We start from the raw sequence: 24012 nt of genomic DNA, 5'->3' as shown, positions 1-24012 counted from the left end.
GGGTCAGACCAATTGTCCTTCAAGCCCAGTAGCCCGTTCTCACAGTGGCCAATCCAGGTCACTAGTACCGTGTCAAAACCCAAGGCATAGCGATATTCCAATGCTACCAATACAGGGCAAGCAGTGGCTTCCCCCATGTCTTTCTCAATAACAGACTATGGACTTTTCCTCCAGGAACTTGTCCAAACCTTTCTTAAAACCAGCTGTGCTGCTTATCTTTTAGCTTTAAGGGATAGATACTCAAGCAAGATATAAAATGTCAATTACGGTACATATGAAATGGCCAGGTATAATGTGATTTGGGTCATAATCTTGATGAGGATATAGTGAGATTATGTTCTGTCAGCAGAGCATCTCAAAATGGTTAGGCTGTAATAAATTTAAGACTTAAAATGTAGGTCCAGAACAAAGTGCCTTATGGGCCTGATTATATAAACAGTGCCCAAATTGGTAGGTGCCTACCGTATGTCGATCAAATTTAGGTACCATTTTTAGAATCGCCCCTAGCAGTACCTTCTTTATTTAAGCGCTGGTAGACGTCTTAATGTTAGGTACCGGTATATTAGGCCAGAGATTTCTTGGCCTAATATACCAGTACCTAATATCAACAGTGCCTAATATCAACACCTGCTGGCGCCTAAGGCAAACTCTGCCCCTAACTCTGCCCACTTTTCAGGTAGATGCTTACATGGCACCTATTGAGTTAGGTGCCTACCTGAAAATTTAATTTTTTTAAATGTTTTTTTTTGTTTTTGTTTTTTTAAATCGGTTTTAATGGCAGTTTCAATTACCATGCAAATTAAACCAGTTAAAAAAAAATTAAGATGGGTGCTTAACACCTTAGGCACATGGATCTAGGCACCTACCGCTACTGGCAGTCACCATTTATAAAATTGGCCTTTGAACCCATCCCTCAGGTTTCATTAGAGGGATGATATTCCCCCTGGTTAGGATTTTGGGCGAGGGCAGGGATAGGCTATGGACAGGAAACTGATTATGTAAGCTCGTTTCTAGTTTTGTTAAAGTGTACAGTTTGTTTTCATTATTTGCATTAGTATGGTTCACAAAAACGTTTGCGAACCACAAAATTGTGAATAACGAAACATGGAGTCTATGGGAAAATAGTTTATGCTGTGCCTCAAAACCGCAGAAAGTGAATAGTGGATCCTGTGGGGAAAATAAGGTTAGGTTCCTGCATTAAATACCTGTTGTTCACTCTCTGGATGCTTGGGGACCATAATTTGGAAGCAAAGCCTGACCGTGAAGTGAAAGTAAAAAAAGTCGTCTTTTTTTTATTTTTTTTTTTAAGCACCATTTTGAACTTTTTTTTTAAAGTGCCAGTTTGCGAATATATGAACACAGCACGAATGAGGAATTTGGTTGCAATTGATGCAACCGTGGAGAGGCGAATTCCCACATCACAAATATGCGAATGAGAACGGACTGTACCAGTTTGAGAAAATCTAGAATAACATAACAAACCATTTATATACCACAATACCTCTCAGTTCTAAGGGCTAGATGTACAAAACTCTCTGATCATGGTCTGATGGTCGCTAAACCGGGAGCCTTAGGTGGGTGAGCCAGTTGGGGCCTTAGGCCCTTCCCCATGTATCCCAGGATGCACCAGTAAGGGGAAGACCTGCCATTTTAGAGTGGCGGACCTGCGAGCAGGAGGGACTACGCATTCCTCCTGCTTTCATCTTGATTTGAAGTGGGGATGTGGGGGGGCATCTGGTGGTAGGAGGGAATGGGTGTCCCTCCTGCCGATTGTTTTTTTTTTTTTTTTTTTTAGTGCGGTGGGGGAGGGGGTTCGGCTAGCATGGGGTAGGGTTCACAGTAGCAGGAGAGAATGGGCATCCCTCCTGCCTCTATTTTGGTACTGGGGCTCATTGGCGAGGGTGTGACTTGCATTTAATGGGACACATTGTGCGTGTGTGACATACACACAACATCTGTGCCATTAAAAAGAAGAAAAATGACCCTAACAGCTGAGTGGCAGGAGGCTGCTATGGGACTTCCCCTGCCACTCAGTTGTTCGGGCTTCCCCCAAACTGGCTGTGCGCATGTGTTGGTCACTTTCACAGCGACTGATCGAATGGGATTACAGTGAACTTCTGCGCAAATCATTTGCATACATACTTGTTGGAACTTTGGTCACTGTTTCAGAATCGACTAAAAAATCGGCCCACATGGTCTTAGTGATTGTGTTTTATGCATCTAGCCCTAAGATCTTATTTAGATTGGCATATTTTGAATGGTGCTTTAATTTCCTGGCTAGCCAGACCAGAGTTTATTCAGAAAACTGCTGTCCATTTCTTATTTTGTTTAAAAGATAGGGATCCCATTTCCCCATCTCTGGAGACCTTACATTGGATACCTGTAATATGAATGTAATATAAGATTCTGTCTTTTTTGTTTTTAAGCAGATGTTCTTCATTCATCTAGAGGCCGCCTTCTGTATGCTGTTGGTTAGGGAGATTATATAGCAAAGACATGAAGAAAAGCCTTTGGCCTGGATTCTCTAACTGGCGCCATTTTTTGTTTAGACATCCAAGCTCAGTAAAAATACACCATTTAAATGCTATTTTTAACAGAGTTTCAAGGCGCCTACCAGTGGATAAAGGCGAGCCGGTTGATACTGTGTAGTTGGATTTTCAAAAGGCATTTGACAAAGTACCTCATGAAAGACGTCTGAGGAAATTAGAATGTCGTAGGATAGGAGGTAATTTCCTATTATGGATTAAGAACTGGTTGAAAGACAGAAAACAGATTAGGTTTAAATGGTCAGTGGAGAAGGGTAAATAGTGGGGTTCCCCAAGGGTCTTTGCTGGGACTGCTGCTTTTTAACATATTTATCAGTGATCTAGAGATGGGAATAACTAGTGAGATCATTAAATTTGCTAATGACACAAAGTTGTTCAAAGTTATTAAATCACATGAGGATTTTGAAAAATTGCAAGAGGACCTTGGGAGACTGGGCATCAAAATGGCAGATCATGTTTAACATAAGCAAGTACAAAGTGATGCATGTGGGAAAGAGGAACTCAAACTATAACTACGTGATACTAGGTTCTATGTTTGGCGTCAATGTCCAGGAAAAGGATCTAGGTGTCATTGTTGAGGATACATTGAAACCCTCAGCTAAATGTGGGGCAGCGGCTAAGAAAGCAAATAGAATGTTAGGAATTATCAGGAAAGGAATGGAAAACAAAGATGAAAATGCTGATTTCCAGCTGCAGAAATCCTGAGAGAACAAAGATGAAAATGTTATAATGCCCTTGTATCGCTCTGTGGTACAGCTGCACCTCAAATATTGTGTACAGTTCTGGTCGCTGTATGTCAAAAAAAGATATAGCTGAATTAGAAAAGGTACAGAGAAAGGTGACAAATGATAAAAGGGATGGGACCACTTCTCTTTGAGGAAAGGCTAAAGTGGCTAGGGCTCTTCAGCATGGAGAAGAGACAGTTCATGGGGGCTATAAAATGCTGAGTGGAGTGGAAAGGGTAGATGTGAATCACTTGTTCACTCTTTCCAAAAATGCTCTGAATAGGGGGCATGTGATGAAGCTACTAAGTAGTAGATTTAAAACAAACCAGTGAATATTTCTTTACTCATGTGTAATTAAACTCTGGAATTCGTTGCCAGAGAATGTGGTGAAATCGGCTAGCTTAGCAGGGTTTAAACAAGGTTTGAATAATTTCCTAAAAGAGAAGTGGCCATTATTGAGATGGCTTGGGGAAATCCACTGCTTATTGCTAGGATAAACAGCATAAAATCTGTTTTACTACTTGGGATCTAACTAGCTACTTGGGACCTAGGTTGGCCACTGTTGGAAATATTTGGCTTATTGGAGCTTTGGTCTGTCCCAGTATGGCAATTCTTATGTTTACCATATATACTTGAATATAAACCGACTTGAATATAAACCAATGTATCCTTTCCCCTCCCCCACCACCAAAAAGGAGGAAAAAAGTTGACTCAAACATAAACCGGGGGAGGGGGGTTAATATTCAAGTGCCTAGCCCCTTTCCCTCTCTCCCCTGCCAGGCTCTGCACCATTCCTATTGCACTGAAAAAAGAGATTAAGTTTTTACCTTGATAATATTATTTCTGGTAGATAGGAATGGTAGCCCTCCCCCCCCCCTGCTCAGAAACTGTCTGATGCACCTGCTCTGACTCAAGTTTAATATTAGGTCAGCTTTACAGTTAAGATTTCCTGTCAATCAAGATTAAGAGATCATGAAGAGTCTCTGTATGTACTTAAAAGGGAGGAATGTTTGAACTCTATAAATGTTCGGTCTGTTATGTTCTTGTTTTAACTTTTATTTTTCTTGCATTTATGTTTGCTCTCAGAGGCTTGTTAATATTTTCTTTGCATTACTATTCACTGAGTGATTGTTTTACATTTATCTGAGCAGATAAGACACTTGGTTTTGGGGATTTCCCCATACTCCTCCTTCTCCTATAAGGCTGTTGTCGGCTTTGGTACAAACTGAAAGGGCAGCAGAGACTGGGGAGAAGGAGAAGAAGCTGAAAAGCTGTGATTGACATCTTTTGCAGAATGTTTGTGAGCAGGCATAGACAACCTTACGATGCAGCATACCATACCTATTTACTGGAAAATATATTATCAAGGTAAAAATCTAATCTCTGTATTTCTTTCCCTTTGTAACGTTTTTCTGTTTTTTATTCATTTCCGGTCATCACTCTCTTTAAAACTTCAACAACTTTTCTTTCTGTTTCTTTGTTATATATGGCTGCTGTTCCCACACTATATTTTTCAGTCAGTCTTTGTACAGACGCATCATAATCAAGCTTTTTTAATACCTCAACCTTTTATGCTGTTGATAGAGATAAACACTTCCTTTTCTGCTTCTCACTGCAATCTGTATCTCTCTGCCATTTTCCAGCCCTCTGACCTTTTTCTGCTTCTTACTGCTCTAATGGAATCAGAAGCTGTCCACTTTCTGGCCCTCTGACCTGAATGGCGTAGAGATCAGGAGAAATGCATACACCTGCTTTGGTTTGAGCATGTGTCATGTTGGGGAAATTAACAACTTCCAGTTTGCGTCAAATTTCTGTTTTCAGAGCTTTTTGGTTTTCAGAATTTTGGTTAAAGGATCTTGTACCTGTAGTAAGCTCTTAACTTCTTTTATCCCAGGACAAGCAGGCAGCATATTCTTGACTGATGGGTGACGGCACCGACGGAGCCCCGGTACGGACAATTTTAGAGTGATTGCACTCTAAGAACTTTAGAAAGTTCTAGCTAGGCCGCACCGCGCGTGCGCGAGTGCCTTCCCGCCCGACAGAGGCGCGCGGTCCCCAGTTTTCTTAATTCCGCGGAGCTAAGAAGACGCGTGTTTCCAACGGCTGTTGGAAGTTTTTTTCTATTTCACTTGCCTTCCCGCTCGCGCGTATTTTTCTCTTCATATTTTATTTCTTTCATTCTTTTTTACCTTTTGTTTAAAAAAAAAAAATAAAAATTCTTATTTTTCATTTTTTTTTGTCGAATCTGACCCGGCGGGGCCTGTTGGCACCATCGAAGCCTCGGGCTTCGATTTTGCTACAGCAGTATTTCCCTTCATGCCCCCGTCACCGGGTTTCAAAAAGTGTCAGCGGTGTGCACGCCCTATCTCCCTTTCCGACCCACACAAGTGGTGCCTCCAGTGTCTGGGTCCGGACCATAGGGCTGAAACCTGCACCCGCTGTAGTTCTTTACAAAAAAGAACTTTAAAAAATCGACAAATTCAGCAGCGGATCCTTTTCGGTACCGCTATGGAAGTTGCACCGGTATCGACGTCGACGACTTCCTCCAAATCGACTCCGACTACCTCGGCATCGGCACCGCCAGATCCATCATCGGTGTCGACTCCTGTAGGTAAGCCGGCTAAGAAGCCTTCCCCTACTGTTCTAGGCCAGCCAGTCGAGCATGCAGTGAGCCAAGTCCTGCAGACTGAGCGCCGGCCCCGTAAACGCTCCGCTCCCATTGAAGTCTCGGCCTCTTCATCGGCATCGACTTCACCCGAGCGTCGAGCGGCACCGAAGGTACCGAGCAAGAAAAAACCGGTACCGGTGCCATCGGGACCAACGTTGGATGAGCGCATTGCCTCTATCCTCCAGGTCCAGCTTCAGCAGCAACTCCAACAGTTGCTCCCGGCTCTATTGTCTCCGAACCTTCCAGTGTCGGTACCGACTGAGCCTGCGGTGCCGTCTGTCGAACAGCCTCTGTTATTGGCTTCGACTGTTTCGGCACCACATAAATCTTTGTCCATGCCTGTTCTGTCAGCAGAACCAAAACGGCGTGCTATTCCTACGGGGTCGGAACCGGTACCGTTCTCTGAACCCCGTACCGTTCTACATTCCCCTGGTACCGTCTCCACTCGGTCTGGTAAATCGGTACGCAAGACTAAACATGCTGATACATCGACTCCACTTTCCCAGGGCCGTTTACAATCGGTATGGGACCCTGACTTGTGGGACGATTCGGATGATCCCCTCGGTACCGAGGAGGATTACACATCTGATGAGGAGGAACCATCGGTGCAGGATACTACTGCTAAGCCAGAGCACTCCTCCTTCACAAAATTTTTAAAGGAGATGTCAGACACCCTGTCTATTCCTTTAGAGTCTGACTCTAAAAAATCCAAGGCATTTTTGGATGCCTTGGATTTTGACCAACCTCCTAAAGAGTTTTTAAAGTTACCCCTCCATGACATCTTGAGGGAAACTTTTTATAAGAATCTTGAAACTCCTTTGACAATCCCAGGAGCCCCAAGAAAACTAGAATCTCTATATAAAGTGATTCCAATCCCTGGATTTGACAAACCCCAACTTCCCCATGAATCCCTGTTGGTAGAGTCAACCCTAAAGAAGACTGCAGGAGCCAGTATGTATGCCTCTGTCCCTCCTGGTAGGGAAGGAAAGGCCATGGACAAATTTGGAAAGCGTCTTTACCAAAATGCCATGCTGGCCAACCGTTCAAGTAATTACGCTTTCCACTTCTCGTTTTACCTGAAGCACCTCATTCAACAGGTGACCTCTTTTCAAAAGTATATTCCGGACCGTAAACTTCCTGCTTTTCAGCAATGTACCTCTAGTCTTCTGCAACTCAGGAAGTTTATGGTCCGTTCTATTTATGATACTTTTGAACTGACATCTCGTGCTACTGCTATCTCTGTAGCAATGAGAAGGTTAGCATGGCTGCGGGCCTCAGAATTGGACGTAAACCATCAGGACCGGCTGGCCAATGCGCCTTGCCTAGGGGATGAGCTGTTTGGGGAGTCCATGGATACCACCACACAAAAGCTCTCCGCCCATGAAACTAGGTGGGACACCTTGTTGAAAAACAAGAAGAAACCTCCTCCTCCTCGTCCATTCAGGCAACAATCTTCATATCAAAGGAGGTTTTCTGCTCGGCCGGCCCAGCCTCATCCTCCTCAACCTCGCAGACAGCGTCAGCAGCAGCAACAGGCTCGTCAACAACAGCAGCCTACTGTCAAACCGGCTACTCAACCTAAGTCGACACAGCCCTTTTGACTCCTTTCTCCAGAACATTGCCAGTCTTCCTCCCTCATGTCCTCTGCATCAGCCCATAGGAGGTCGACTACAAGTTTTTCTATCTCGCTGGGAAGCAATCACCTCCGACCAGTGGGTACTTGCTATAATCGCCCACGGCTACTCTCTAAACTTTCAGACTCCTCCACCATTAAGTCTGCCAAAAGAGTCTGCTTCCAACAAGGCTCAGTCCCTCCTCCTCGCTCAGGAGGTTCAATCCCTCCTTCTTCTCAATGCCATCGAACCAGTTCCTCTGGACCAGCAAGGCCTAGGATTTTACTCCCGGTACTTTCTTGTACCCAAAATGACCGGAGATCTCAGACCAATATTAGATCTCAGGGAGCTCAACAAATGTCTGGTCAAGGAGAAGTTCAAGATGTTATCTCTTGCCACCCTATATCCTCTTCTCTCTCAGGAAGACTGGCTATGTACCCTCGATCTCAAGGAGGCGTATACTCACGTTCCAATTCATCTGATGTCCAGACAATATCTTCGCTTTCTTGTCAACCAACATCATTACCAATACAAGGTGCTACCCTTTGGCCTAGCCTCCTCACCCAGGGTATTCACCAAATGTCTGATTGTGGTCGCAGCTTATCTCCGCTCCCACAACTTTCAAGTCTTCCCTTACCTGGACGACTGGCTCATCAAGGCTCCTTCTCCTCAGTCCGTTCACAAAGCCACGGATCAGACCATTTACTTCCTTCGACTGTTGGGGTTCGAAATCAATCTACCCAAGTCGCACCTCATTCCAACTCAGCGACTTCAATTCATTGGAGCCATTCTGGATACTGTTCAGATGAGGGCTTTTCTTCCTCCAAACCGCCTTCACACCATCCTTCATCTCTGTCAGCAGGTGTTCCAACAACCTTCCATCTCTGCGAATCACATGATGGTGCTCTTGGGACACATGGCCTCCACAGTACATGTCACTCCCTTCGCACGTCTCCACCTGCGTACTCCTCAATGGACCCTAGCGACTCAGTGGTCACAAGCGACGGATTCTTGTTCACAACACATATCTGTGACCTCGTCTCTTCGACAGTCGCTTCTTTGGTGGTTGAAATCATCAAATCTATCCAGAGGTCTACTGTTCCATCTACCTCCTCATCAACTGGTCATTACCACGGATTCCTCCCCCTATGCATGGGGAGCTCACTTGAACGAGTTCCAAACTCAGGGATTTTGGACCACACAGGAAAAGAAACACCACATCAATTTCCTGGAACTCAGGGCGATGTTTTACGCCCTCAAAGCTTTCCAACATCTCCTGTTTCCTCAGGTTCTTCTCATTTGCACAGACAACCAAGTTGCAATGTACTATATCAACAAACAGGGAGGGACGGGATCCCATCCCTTATGTCAGGAAGCTCTAAGGATTTGGACCTGGGCGACTGCTCGTCACTTATTCCTGAAGGCAGTCTACATCCAAGGGGAACAGAATTGCTTAGCAGACAATCTCAGCAGAATTCTTCAACCTCACGAATGGACTCTCGACTCCTCGACTCTCCAGTCCATTTTCTCCCAATGGGGCACACCTCAAGTGGATCTTTTTGCAGCTCCCCACAACCATCAACTGCCCCTGTTTTGCTCCAGACTTTACTCTCCTCACCGTCTGGAACCCGATGCATTTCTCCTGGATTGGACCAATCTCTTCCTTTATGCATTCCCTCCTCTTCCGCTCATGCTGCGCACCTTATTCAAGCTCAAGAGGGAACAAGCCACCATGATTCTCATAGCTCCACGGTGGCCCAGACAGCATTGGTTTTCCCTTCTACTTCAACTCAGTTCCAGGGAACCCATACCTCTTCCTCTGTTTCCTTCACTGCTTACACAGAATCAGCAAACACTACTTCATCCCAACTTACAGTCTCTGCACCTGACAGCTTGGTATCTCTTGGGCTGACTCCAGCTCATGCTCTCCTGTCTCAGCCTGTCCGTTCTATTATTGATGCCTCCAGGAAGCCGTCTACTCTTCAATGTTACCAACAAAAGTGGTCTCGCTTTTCTTCCTGGTGCCTGTTACATCACCATAATCCCATATCTACAGCAGTGGGACTAGTGTTGGACTATTTATTGTCCTTATCTGACTCTGGTCTTAAATCCTCTTCGATAAGGGTTCACCTTAGTGCTATTGCAGCTTTTCATGAGCCGATTCATGGAAAACCCCTCTCAGCTCATCCCTTAGTTTCAAGGTTCATGAAGGGCCTTTTCAATGTGAAGCCACCTCTTAAGGCTCCTCCTGTTGTATGGGATCTTAATGTGGTTCTTTCTGCGTTAATGAAGCCTCCTTTCGAGCCTTTGGCCACAACGCATTTTAAATTTCTAACTTGGAAAGTGGTCTTTCTTATAGCTCTCACTTCTGCCAGGAGGGTCAGTGAGCTCCATGCACTGGTGGCTGATCCACCTTTCACTGTTTTTCACCATGATAAGGTCGTTCTCCGTACACATCCAAAATTCCTTCCTAAGGTTGTGTCTGAGTTTCATCTTAACCAATCCATCGTTCTACCTGTTTTTTTCCCAAAGCCTCATTCTAATCCAGGTGAACAGGCTTTGCATACCTTGGATTGTAAACGTGCTCTGGCTTACTATCTTGATCGCACCAAACCTCACAGATCATCTCCTCAACTGTTTTTGTCCTTTGATCCTAACAAGTTGGGTCATCCTGTATCTAAACGCACCCTGTCTAATTGGCTTGCCGCTTGCGTTTCCTTCTGTTATGCTCAGTCGGGCCTGACACTGGAAGGTTCTGTCACAGGCCACAAGATTAGAGCTATGGCAGCGTCTGTAGCTTTCCTCCGTTCCACTCCTATTGAGGAAATCTGCAAGGCTGCTACTTGGTCCTCAGTTCATACTTTTACATCTCACTATTGTCTGGATGCATTTTCCAGACGGGATGGACACTTCGGCCAATCTGTTTTACAAAATTTGTTTTCCTAATGGCCAACCTTCCCTCCATCCCTCTTTTTGTTAGCTTGGAGGTCACCCATCAGTCAAGAATATGCTGCCTGCTTGTCCTGGGATAAAGCACAGTTACTTACCATAACAGGTGTTATCCAGGGACAGCAGGCAGATATTCTTGCGTCCCACCCACCTCCCCGGGTTGGTTTCTTAGCTGGCTTATCCTAACTGGGGACCGCGCGCCTCTGTCGGGCGGGAAGGCACTCGCGCACGCGCGGTGCGGCCTAGCTAGAACTTTCTAAAGTTCTTAGAGTGCAATCACTCTAAAATTGTCCGTACCGGGGCTCCGTCGGTGCCGTCACCCATCAGTCAAGAATATCTGCCTGCTGTCCCTGGATAACACCTGTTACGGTAAGTAACTGTGCTTTCCCCACCCTAATTCTGCCTCTGTTGCCACCTACTTCTTATGCTCCTAAATTTAAAAAATTTTAATGAAATTTTGAGTAAAAGGTTTTATGCACTCAGTATTAGAAAATTTTCAGAGAGGCCAATTTCTGAACATCACACTTGGGAAAATAAATCATTTGACTATTGGGCCCAATGTGTATATATGTTGAATTCTCTTTTCTCAAATACGTTTAGAAATCTTGCAGTAGTATTTTGTCAAAAAATCACTTAGATGAGAGTTCTAGCATGGATAATTTGTACTGATGCTGTATACCTATTAAGAAGAGCTCAAAGTCTTGACTTTCTTACAGGCTTATAGATCCTGATGATGCACGTGACCAGTTTCAGCTTGCTAGAGTAAATTGCAAGAAGTTTGCTTTTGTTCATATTGCTCTTGCTCAGTTTGAACTTTCTCAAGGTAAATATTTAATAATTTGTTATATTGCTCAAACTAAATATAAGATATACCTAACTGTTTGGTCCTGCATATAATTACCTGGATAATGGCTGTCGAAGAAAATTTCTACGGTAATTGTGACAGAGCCCCAAAATATTTAAAGTTTAATAGCTGGTATTTTAATCTATTCATATTTTCAGTTTTTTCCAGGAGTAATTTTATTAATGAAGTTGCACACTGCATTAGGTATTTTAAAATTTTTATTTTAGAAAAAAAAAAAAAAAAAAAAGCTTATGGAGATGTAAGCTGGATAGATCTAGCTGTCATCTTCCTGCTGCTAGTGTTAGATGAAGCAATAGAACCCCAAAAGAGGAGTACAGAAAAAATATCAGACAAAAAAGAGTCTCCCTTCCTCTTACTATTCAAAAATCTACTTGTCAAAACATATGGCTGAACTCCAAGATACAAATAGGCGGTTTTATGATTGTCTGGAAGGATTGGATTGAGGCAGGAATACGTACTTTAAATGATGTTTTTTCGGATGGTAAACTGCTGGAGTTTTCACAATTGCAATATAAATTTGGTCTTGATAAAAAAACAAAGTTATAAATGGTTGCAATTGAAGCAGGCCATTCAGGCAGGGTTCCCTGAATGGAAGTCCTTAAATACTCATTTTACTCTAGAATTCTTATGCTTCCAGAAAGACTTTCTGGGTCACCAGGCTGCGCAGTGGTACAAAACATTATCTGGCTATTTAAATAAAAAACCAAGGACTGTACTTAGATATTTGGAGCATTGAGATTAAGCATCAAATTAATGCATCTCAATGGCCACGTATTTGGTCTATGAGGCAAACATGGTTTTTCCTGTTGCATAGAGCACTCTGGACCCCTGTTCGTTTACAAAAATTGGATTGCTCTAAGTCTAATAGATGTTGGCATTGTCATCTTGAGGCTGGAACTCTAGATCATTTATTATTTTATTGTCCTCTTATTAATAATTTTTGGAAATTGATCTGGGGGTCAAATAAATTGTATGTTAAAGAATCATGTGGCCCTGTCATATGATACAGTTTTGTTTGGGATGTCTATGAGGGCCAAAAGTCAAATCTCCTCGAATAATAATAAGCTGTTAATGATTTTAACAGGAGTTGCCATCCAACAAATAACACACAATTGGAAAGACTATAGAGGGTTGAATTACTGTTTCTGGTGGAGTTCGGTGTGTCATGTGTATGAAATGGAAAAAACATTGGCGGTTAGAAAAGGTTATTTTAAGAAATTTAAATATGTGTGGGGACCATTAATAGATTACTATAATAAATAATTGTATTTATCCCCATTTAGTATGTATATGGTGGGAGGGTTTTATGAAAAATGTGATAGGTAATTACAAATATATTTGGAAAGGGAGGGATGGGAGATAATTTATAGTATAAGATGACTGTAGAATTTCAAGTGAAGAATGTATATTATGATTTGATTTATTGTACACTTGTTTTCATACTTTAAAAATGAATAAAGAAATATTAAAAAAAAAAAAAAAAAAGAGTCTCCCCTGACCCAAAAACAAGGGGTGAAGGGAAGAGATAGCCCCAACGAACACACTACCAATAATCCTAAAAAAAATTTTGGGGAAGGGAAATCCCTCAGTCACACAGCCTGCAATGGGGACACGACCTAAAGCATCAGCTGCCACAGTCAAACACCCAAAAGGGTGAAACATCCCTGGGCTAACCCGTGTGCAAATATACCTTGAACAACTAGTGCACAAACAAGTGTGCTAAAAGTGAAAACTCTAAATAAGGAAAACAAATAAATAAGTTTGTTAGGCTATCTCTGCCCCTCATCTGAGATTTTTTTTTATTTTTTATTTTTTTATTTATAATTATACAATCTTATTTTACAAGAATTAATTCTTGTTACATTGAATACAGGAAAGAAAATATCAGCACAGTAATACTTTTACATCAATCATCATAATGATAAACCCCTTCTTAGACCACAATAACAGGGGGTGACCAAAACATAAATTAGAGAGAAATTTAGAGGAATACTGCAAAGAAGAAAGGCATAATGTATCATGCGCCCATTACTATTATTATCCCTTAATCCTTGATGATCTGCTTAACATCTAGAAATTCCTTCAGATGGTTAGGAGAGAAAAAAACATATTTAACACCTAAGTACCTAACCATGCATTTACAGGGATACACCAATAAAAAAGTTGCTCCAATATTTATAGTCTGTTGTCGCATTGAAAGAAATTCTTTCCTCCGTTCTTGTGTAGTCTTAGCTACATCAGGATATATCCATATTTTCTGTCCCCCAAATAATTTTTGGGAATTTTTGAAAAACAATTTCATAATCATATTCACATCCTGTTCAAAAACAAATGATACTAGTAGCGTTGCTCTGTCCATTTCAGATGTTATCGTTTGTTCCAGTAAAGCCGTCACATTTGCAAAATCTATCACTTTTGTCTCTCCTTCTCTTACTTTCCCAATCTCAATTCCATTTACCTTTCCATTTCCATTAGGCATCTTTTTATTTGGTAGGTAATAAATTTTATTAATTGGAGGAATACAGTTTGAAGAAATTTCCAAATTCTCAATGAAGTATCTTTTCAACAAGTCAATAGGTAACACGCCTGAAGTTTGAGGAAAATTTAGAAAGCGGAGGTTCAAACGCCTATTAAAATTTTCAAATTGTTCTAATTTCTTATGAATAATGGAGCTATCTTTAATTGAAGCCAATTAAATTGTTGCAAATGTTGTATATCCACCTGCATTTGCTTGGCTTGGCCTGTATACTCTAACTTCATAGATTCAACTGACCCAGTCAATGATTCCAGTTTTTCATTTAATTTTGTTACTTCTTCAGTTGATTTTTCAATTTTTCCTTCCATCCTCTGCAGCAATTGCCAGATGCTATTCATGGAGACCTCCGTCTGGGAGAGAGAAAGATCCCCTCTCTCTGCTGTTGTTTCCATCTGCCATTCCGCCGACAATGCTGTGCCCTCGCCGGGAAGACCCCAAGCTTTCACTTCCGGAAGCGTGTGTGTCTCGCCACAGCGTTTTGGCTGTTGCCGGACACTGAGGCGTCATGGGAGCCGAAAGAGATAATGATGTCTCAGTGCCCGAAAGGGCCAATGACTCTCTCCCGTCACCGCCCAACGCCGAGCTCTCTACTCCAGCCTGTGTGAGTGCCGGAGAAGGCGCGAAGAAACGGTCCATCGTCTGCTGAATCGGGGTGGACATCAGGGCCGAAGAGGCAGAGACCCTAAGCACCCCTTTCCTCTTAGAAGGCATCGATATAAGGTATAAATGAAAATGCAGGCTAGGAGCTTGTTAACAGCGTCTCTCACAGCTCCTCTACATCGCCGCCATCTTGGTCACCTTTCTCTCTCCCAGATGGAGGTCTCCATGAATAGCATCTGGCAATTGCTGCAGAGGATGGAAGGAAAAATTGAAAAATCAACTGAAGAGGTAACAAAATTAAATGAGAAACTGGAATCTTTGACTGGGTCAGTTGAATCTATGAAGTTAGAGTATACAGGCCAAGCCAAGCAAATGCAGGTGGATATACAACATTTGCAACAATTTAATTGGCTTCAATTAAAGATAGCTCCATTATTCATAAGAAATTAGAACAATTTGAAAATTTTAATAGGCGTTTGAACCTCCGCTTTCTAAATTTTCCTCAAACTTCAGGCGTGTTACCTATTGACTTGTTGAAAAGATACTTCATTGAGAATTTGGAAATTTCTTCAAACTGTATTCCTCCAATTAATAAAATTTATTACCTACCAAATAAAAAGATGCCTAATGGAAATGGTAAGGTAAATGGAATTGAGATTGGGAAAGTAAGAGAAGGAGAGACAAAAGTGATAGATTTTGCAAATGTGACGGCTTTACTGGAACAAACGATAACATCTGAAATGGACAGAGCAACGCTACTAGTATCATTTGTTTTTGAACAGGATGTGAATATGATTATGAAATTGTTTTTCAAAAATTCCCAAAAATTATTTGGGGGACAGAAAATATGGATATATCCTGATGTAGCTAAGACTACACAAGAACGGAGGAAAGAATTTCTTTCAATGCGACAACAGACTATAAATATTGGAGCAACTTTTTTATTGGTGTATCCCTGTAAATGCATGGTTAGGTACTTAGGTGTTAAATATGTTTTTTTCTCTCCTAACCATCTGAAGGAATTTCTAGATGTTAAGCAGATCATCAAGGATTAAGGGATGATAATAATAGTAATGGGCGCATGATACATTATGCCTTTCTTCTTTGCAGTATTCCTCTAAATTTCTCTCTAATTTATGTTTTGGTCACCCCCTGTTATTGTGGTCTAAGAAGGGGTTTATCATTATGATGATTGATGTAAAAGTATTACTGTGCTGATATTTTCTTTCCTGTATTCAATGTAACAAGAATTAATTCTTGTAAAATAAGATTGTATAATTATAAAAAAATAAAAAAACAAACAAACAAGTGTGCTAAAAGTGAAAACTCTAAATAAGGAAAACAAATAAATAAGTTTGTTAGGCTATCTCTGCCCCTCATCTGAGATTTTAATGTAGACGCATCCTCATAGGTAAGAATTCTGAGAACAGGGATGAAAATAGGTGTTGAATCAGCCCAGATTCTTGGGTTTGTATCACCTTGCCAGCAGGTGAAGGCAAAGAACACAACTTTGCAGTAAAACCACCACTACCTATAAGAGTCTGTGCCTTCAAGATATTCTCCAGTATTCTCTGTCTCCGGCGCCTATTTTGATGTAGTAAGATTGAGGCTTTCTGAACATAAGCAGTGCCTCTGCTAGGTCAGACCAGAGGTTCCATCATGCCCAGCAGTCCGCTCACGCGGTGGCCCATCAGGTCCAGGACCTATATGATAATCCCCTATCTAGACCCTTCTATCCCCATTTCCTTCAGAAAATTATCTAATCCCTTCTTGAACCCCAATACTGTACTCTGGACTTAGTTGAGGCTTTATAGATTGAGCACTGGCTAGGCTGACTCTTTTGTTCAATGAGACTTCTATAGCTCCCAAGGTGACTAAGTATCCCTGGTTTGTTGTTGTGTGTTTTTTTTTTTTTGTTTGTTTGTTTTTGGGGGGGGGTGTCCCATGCTTGATCATATCACAGTGCTGTCAGGGCAACAGTCTGCAGGAATACTCCTGCTTAAGGTGGTGACAGCTTTACTGTGGCAGTAGCCTGTGGATTATCTTTCTCCTGCTCAAACTTGGAGTTGACTCTTTTTGTTGCTGCTTCTCTGCGAGTCTGGGCTGGTGGGGTTAATCTAGCACTCAAACCTTATAGTGACATCTGGTTGGGGGGGAAGGGGGTAGTTAGGACCTCTTATTTGACCAGGAGCTCCTGGGCCATTTTGGGTGGTAGCTTCTTCTGCCACTGTGTTTGAAGACAATTACGTTTACTTTATTTGATATACTGCTATTGTTAATAAGATTGTTAAACCAAAGTGGATAACAATGAAAAGGATTAAAAATTATAAAATCAATAAGGACAAGAAGGGTAAATCAACCATGACAAAACAAACACAATTTGGTTATAAAGGGAAGGAAAGATTTACAGTAGAGAATGACACGGAAAAAATTTGTCCCCGTCACCGCCCCATCCCCGGGCGACTATCCTCTGCACCGCCCCGTCACCGCCATTCCCTTCACTGCCCCGTCACCGCCATCCCTTTCACCGCCCCGTCACCGCCACTGCCATCCCATTCACCGCCCCGTCACCGTCACCGCAGCATGCATAAAAGCCTCAAACAGGTATGATTTTATATACTTATCTTTATTAACGTATAAAGGAAAAATTCTTTACAACTTTACAACTTAGTTAACTCTACAAAAACAAAACACAACCTGTACTTTTAATTGTCCTTATTTTTTAACCCGTGGATGAACAACAAATCATCTACAATCTTTGGATTCAGTCTAGTTCTCCTTTCTTCCACAGTCCTTCCTGCAATAGAGAATGCCCTCTCTGAAGATGTGCTGGTAGCTGGAATGCACACTCCTGACCCCCATCCCCATCATAATAGTAAATAGTACTAATTGTAATGCAATTTCTTCCATTCATTTTTCATGTACACTACTGTATATAATATTAATTCATTATGGTAACCACAAAATTAAAAGAAACACAAAGCACACTGTATGCAGAGAAAATATTAATTAATATTTGTTTCATTTTTCAAAGAGGTCAAGACAGATGATTTTATGCAATGTCACCCCAGGAACAACTATACAAAAATAGACAAATATACCCCCTCCCCTTTTACTAAATCGCAATAGCGGTTTTTAGCACAGGGAGATGCGCTGAATGCCCTGCACTGCTTTCGATGCTCATAGGCTCCCTGTGCTAAAAACCACTATTGCGATTTAGTAAAAGGGGGCCATCGTGCAAAATACAGACAGCAGATATAAATTCTCAAAACAGACACATTTTGATCACTAAACTGAAAATAAAATCATTTCTCCCACAAGTGGACATGCTTAGTTACGTCAGCTCTATGACTCCTTTAACTGTAAGGTGCCTGAATCTAAGGCTATATGCTACCATTCTGTAATGGAACCTGGGAGCCCATTCACTGCTATAGAATAGGCGTTCCCTGTACAGTCTCAGGGTGCCTACGAGGAAGAACCCACTTGGAGAATTGCCCCTTATTTTTTTTAAGGATTATAAAAACAGAAGCAATAATGTGAAAAACAAAATCCAGCCTTAAAACAGGCTGAATTAATTTGTGAACCATTATTTAAAGGATACTCAGAAAAAATATTGTTTTCCCTTAACTTAAATGAAATAAACATATTCCTATCCATTATTTGACTATAGCTAAGGGCAAAAGAACCTCATAGAGCTGCAGTGAAATAGAAAAGTGATTTTGTTTTACTGTAATCTCTGCATTAAGTAGATTTGCACACCCCAAGCTCCTTAAATCTTGATGCACTTCTAGCTTTTCCTGTATCAGACTTTGCAAGATTAATAAATGGAGCATTCTTCTGCCTGCCAGTTAAAGGATGAAAAAAAAAAGCCTATAAAGTTCAAATCACAGCTTGACTAAACTCGAACTTTTTTGATTTCATTCTTCCTGGCTGACCACAATAAGCACCAAGGTTGGGGAAGGGGTAAAACGCGGACCTCACGGACCTGATGGACCTCGCGGATCTAAACCTGTACCGCCTTAAAAATCTGAGGTCCGTGTCCGTGGCGAGAGCAAGCAGAATCAGGTCTGACGTCCGTGCATTTTTTTTTTTCCTCAAATGGTATACCACTACACTTGCTGCTTTTACTTGCTTCGGGCCTTCCTCGTTGCCGGGACCTGCCTACTTTCTGTTTCCGCGAAGGCAGGACCCGGCAGCGAGGAAGGCCCGAAGCAAGTAAAAGCAGCAAGTTGTAAGCTTCCCTCCGGGGCTCTATCGTGTGCGTGCTGGCTTCCCTTCTCTCTCCCCCCCCCCCCCGGGATGCTACTTCTGGTTTCGGAGGGAAGAGAAGGGAAGCCAGCACGCACACGATAGAGTCCCGGAGGGAAGCTTACAACTTGCTGCTTTTACTTGCTTCAGGCCTTCCTCGCTGCCGGTCCTGCCTTCGCGGAAACAGAAAGTAGGCAGGTCCCGGCAACGAGGAAGGCCCGAAGCAAGTAAAAGCATGCTGGCAAAAAAAAAAAAATAGGCAGGCGTCAAACAAAATTTTTGGCGCGAGTCAGCCCGGGAAGGAGCAGGATTAGCTGAGCGGTCATCTAAATCAGCCGGGGAGAACACTTACTTGTACCTGACGAAGTTTTCAGGCTTTCAGCTCCTCCCAGTGAAAAGTGAATCCAATCCAGCAAAAAGAACTGACCAATGAAGAGCCTGTATATTAGGGGGCGGAGTCAATGCGGCAACGTGCAAGTCGGGTAGAGAGAGTTGGAGGAGAAAGACCACATGGCGGAGACAAACATGGCCGCCGGAAAATATCTGACACCCGGTCCCGAACCAAAGACACACGGTGAAGACAAGGTAAATAACGGTACATAGAAGGGGGTACATTTGCCTGCGGGGACAAATCTTTTCACCGTTTTTGCGGGCGGTGAAAACTTTTGTCCCCGTGTCTGCGGCAATTTGGCTATGGAGTCTCCATAACCCGCAGACAAACCGCAGCCACGCCGCGGCTTCCTGCGGGGATCGCTCCCCGTGTCATTCTCTAATTTACAGTATATTATCGGGAAGAGCAAAAAGGAAGACGACAAAAAGTAAAGAGGATTTCTGCTTGTGCTGTCCCTGAAGCTGCTGATGTTTTAGATGCATTGGTAGTTAATTTCTTTAAAAAGAGGCAGGAAAGAGGACATCTGGTCTCCCTCAGTGTGAACATTGAGGAAGAGTGCTGTTAACTACCTGGAGTGGCTCAGATCATCAGTTCCTTGTCATTTTGTTGCAGTTTTCTGAACAAGTGGGTGAGACAGACATGGGGGAAGCCACTGCTTACCTTGGATCGGTAGCATGGAATGTTACTACTTTTGAGTTTTTGCCAGGTAGTAGTGACCTGGATTGGCCACCGCGAGGATGGGCTACTGGGCTAGATGGACCATTGGACTGACCCAGTAAGGGTGTTCTTATGGGGGACACAAATAATGAGAATGGACCACACTCTTCATATGGAAGTTCTGATTTAGGATAGGGTGCTGCATTAAATTATTTCAACTGACTAAAGAGGCTTCTGATGTCTCTGTACGTTTCAATATGCACTGCAACTGGATTGCCAAGTAGACGGACAAGTTCTTCGTTGGTTTCTTTTGGACATCAAGCACACAGCTGCTTCTGAGCCATCGCAGCCTGAAAACCCCCCAGAGATTAGCCTACAGTTTGCACAACCATTCTTTTCAAGTTGGTGTAATAAATATTGGTGTATTAAAGATTTTAGTCTAAATAACTTTCATTTTTTATTTGATAGTAACCGAAGCCAAATATGTTCAGATTGGACCACCAACTCAAAAAGTTAGAGCCATATGAATATTTTTACTTTCAGCCCCCCTAAACCCATAGTGCCCCTTAGTAGGATGATCATTATCCACTCTGAGGGAGGTTAACCTTTGCATATTTTTGCACTAAGCACCCCACTAGAGCATTTTCAGTTATTTTGTGACACTAGAGACCTGGCTTGGGATTGGGCTAAGGAGTTTCCACTTAGCAGTGCTGCACTGAATCAAGTGATTTTTTGTTTTCTATTGCAGGAGTTTATTAGGCTTTTTGTTTTGTTGCAATAATATGCAGTGCTTGTCAAATCTCTGACTCCAGGTTGCTATGGCACTTAGAAATTGCACTCTGGTGTCCAGGATTTTATATCCCTTAATGTTTTTATCTATTTTTTTTCAGAGCTGCCTCAAAAATGGCATCTCCCAGCTCTACCCAATAAACACAGTATGGTGTAAACCAACGATAATCGCAACAAAACATTTTCACCAATATATAGTGGAATGGATGGCATCTTCACCAAAAACCAGCAAACACAAACCAGTCTAGCCTGCATGAGTTAATTTAAATGCAAAAAAGGAGGAAAAAGCCTCCGAAAATGTAGCGCATGTCAGCTGCCACAGCAGCTTAAGGCCTGCCCCAACAAAACCTCATGGGCATAAAAAACCACCTTTTTGCCAAATTCAAAATGACTCTGTGCAATGCAGTGAATAAAAACTGGATAATGGTACAAAAACTACTTGTCTTGTCTTGTGCAGGGCATCAGTGCACCAACGATGGCCAGCATTTCACAATTCTATTCTGCTTCAGGATATAGCCGCTGGTAGATCCTTGAGAAGGGATCACATATGTATTTACAATCTTGATCCCAAAAAAGGTTTTATGAACCAGATCATGAAGAAACCAAGACAAACCTCTTTGGGGAGCTTTCTCCCTACACCTCGCAATGTCAGCACGACGGTACATTCCCCCAAAAGGGGGGCATGTACCAAGACTGAATTGCTCCAAAGTACAAACCCCTTTAGTAACCCATTGTTTGGAACATAATTTAAAGATCTGAGCTACAGTGTTATTGATCATGTCCCAGGGGATTTTCATGATAGGAAGAAACATCCAATTCCATTGGTGCAGTTTTGGATCCACAAATTATGTAGTGAAGAACCAAAAGGGCTGAATATGAAATTAGAGTGGAGTTAGTTTTTTTGACTCCCTCATGTTTGTGGAGAAGAAATGGTGAATATGAAGAATAAACTCTGGTTTTCTGTGTGTGTCTCTCTCCCCTTTTTTTTTCTGAATCTTTTGACTTTTTGGTTCTCTTTTGGTTTTGTTGGTTGACAGTCTGGTCCCATCCCACTATTGGTTTTGGCTTGTTTAAGCCCTTACCTTTTTGAGGATTTTTTTGTACTTCAGAGCGATTCAGTTTTAGTACACGCCCCCATTTTTTGGGGATGACTGAATTCAGAAAAAACAAAATTCTTTGTAGCTTCGCCACACCCGCTCGACACAAAAACATCATTGTGCATCAATAAACTTAGTTATCCTATTCAACCTACTATGAAGATATTGGGTGTTACATTGGATCAGAGCCTAACCATGAAAGACCAGGTGGACTCCTTGGTTAGAAAGGGCTTTTTAACTCTCTGGAAGCTTTGGTCCATTAGAGCATATTTTGATGTTTCATCATTTAGAATTCTGGTACAATCCTTACACCGAGTTAACTTGATTACTGTAATATCGCCTATTTGGCAATTTCCCAGAAGAATATGCGACTATTACAACTGGTGCAAAATGTGGCGGTCAAGCTAATTTTTGAGTTGAAGAAGTTCGATCATGTAACACCTTCCTACCGACTTCTGCATTGGCTGCCGATGGAGGCATGGGTGAAGTTTAAATTCGGATGTTTTTGCTTTAAGGTACTTTTTAGTTTAAACCCTAAAAATATAACGGAACTTTTCTCTCTCTCAACCAATAGATATAAGAGAAGCTCACACTTGAATTTTGTTTCGCCACAGGTTAAAGGATGTAAATTTAAAAGATATCATCAACATCTTTTCTCACATCAGGCAGCACTATGGGCTAAAGACCTGGAACAATTGCTTATGCCTACTACTTACGGGGAATTTAGGAAACACCTAAAGACATACCGTATGTGTTCCTGAAGTATTTAGGTAACTGACCTGGACAATCTTACTCCACAATAACTGATCTCTTGAGCTGTTAATCACTAGCTTTTAACTTTGTTAATTCTACTCAATTTGTAGCATCTTTTAATCTTTGTAAACCTCATAGAACTTAACGGTCCTGCGGTATATAAACTGTTATTATTATTATCCCAGGATCTTTAAAACTCTATTGCCGTTCAGTGCGGGCCATCGTGCGGTGCAGGGAGAGATGTTAAAGCTACCCGATGAGGTTTGTCTTGGTTTCTTCATGTTCTGGCTCACAGAACTTTTTTTGGATCAAGATTGTAAATGCATATGTGATCCCTTTCTTCTAAAGGATCACCAGTGGCTACATCCTGAGGCAGCATAGCATTGTGAAATGCTGGCCATCGTTGGTGCGCCGATGCTCTGTACAAGACAAGATAAGTAGTTTTTGTATTATTATCCAGTTTTTATTCACTGCATTGCACAGAGCCATTTAGAATTTGGCAAAAGGAGGTTTTTTTATGTCCATGAGGTTTTGTTGGGGCAGGCCTTAAGCTGCTGTGGCAGCTGGCTTGCGCTACATTTTCAGAGACTTTTTCCTCCTTTTTTGCATTTAAATTAACTCATGCAGGCTAGACTGGTTTATGTTTGCTGGTTTTTGGTGAAGATTTCATCCATTGCATCTCCCAGCTCTGTACCATGATTTGGCACTTTATAAACTTGAGCTACACAATGTAGAAAGCTCAGAAAGTTTAACATTTTCAAGTCTTACAGATGTATGATTGATAAGTACTGTTTGTAATTCAAAGCTATGCCTTTATCACCAGGTGATTATAAGAAAAGCAAACGGATTCTTCAGAAAGCAGTCGAGTGTTGGGCTGTTCCAATGGAAATGTTAGAAATTGCTACAAGAAATTTAAATTTGAAGAAAAAGTGCTTACTTCCAGAAGATGACAAAGAAAATGTGGCTGGTCAGTGCTTGGTATTTTGTTTTTATTTGCCTGTTTAATTCATAAGTATAATTGACACTGCAGAGCTGAATACAGCTGCTACATGATCTTAAAGCATCTCTTTAGCCTAAATAATGTCACCTCCCAGTTTACACAAATTAAATTGAAGAGGCCAAAATAGATGGTGGGGTGGGTTAGAAGGTGCATTGAAAGGGCAATGAAATATTTTTCTTCTGATAGCATTTGGTGCTGCTAGTAGGTTTTCTTCCCAATTTCATGCCTTGACTGACAATGTTCTTGGTTTAAAATAGCATCTTTTCTCTCTGAAAAATGTAGTTCATTGAATGGATGGTGATATTATTTAAAGGCATTTTATTTTCTCTGTGCAGCACATTTTCAAAATAAAACTGAACTTGATGGAAATTAAATTAAAAAAAAAAAATCTTTCATTGGAGCTACCTTCCAAGACTGATGTCATCTTTAGCAGTGAAGGTAGTTTGACTTTGTATCTCAATAATAAACCACTTGGCACTAATTTCAGCACTAGCTGGTGCAATGGTAGTTGGAATAATTAGTTCCTAAGAAGAGAGAAGGCACACAAGTATATATTGCCATCTTATAAAAAAGCA

The 24012-nt window shown here is 41.8% G+C and overlaps 1 protein-coding gene across 3 annotated transcripts in view; it reads left to right on the top strand.

Annotated features, from left to right (window-relative positions):
* The window catches only part of TTK (TTK protein kinase), a 184222-nt gene that overhangs the window by 5822 nt on the left and 154388 nt on the right, over window positions 1-24012 (top strand). For all 3 annotated transcript variants that reach the window (XM_033938823.1, XM_033938822.1, XM_033938824.1), the window contains 2 exons: window positions 11218-11324; window positions 23261-23404. In XM_033938823.1, coding sequence (XP_033794714.1) covers window positions 11218-11324; window positions 23261-23404 — 251 coding nt within the window. The remainder of the gene's footprint in view (window positions 1-11217; window positions 11325-23260; window positions 23405-24012) is intronic.

This window comes from Geotrypetes seraphini, chromosome 3, assembly GCF_902459505.1.
Source record: "Geotrypetes seraphini chromosome 3, aGeoSer1.1, whole genome shotgun sequence".
NCBI classification, from domain to species: Eukaryota; Metazoa; Chordata; class Amphibia; order Gymnophiona; family Dermophiidae; genus Geotrypetes; species Geotrypetes seraphini.
Note: the sequence above shows the minus strand (reverse complement) of the source record. Positions and strands in the feature narration are given on the sequence as shown.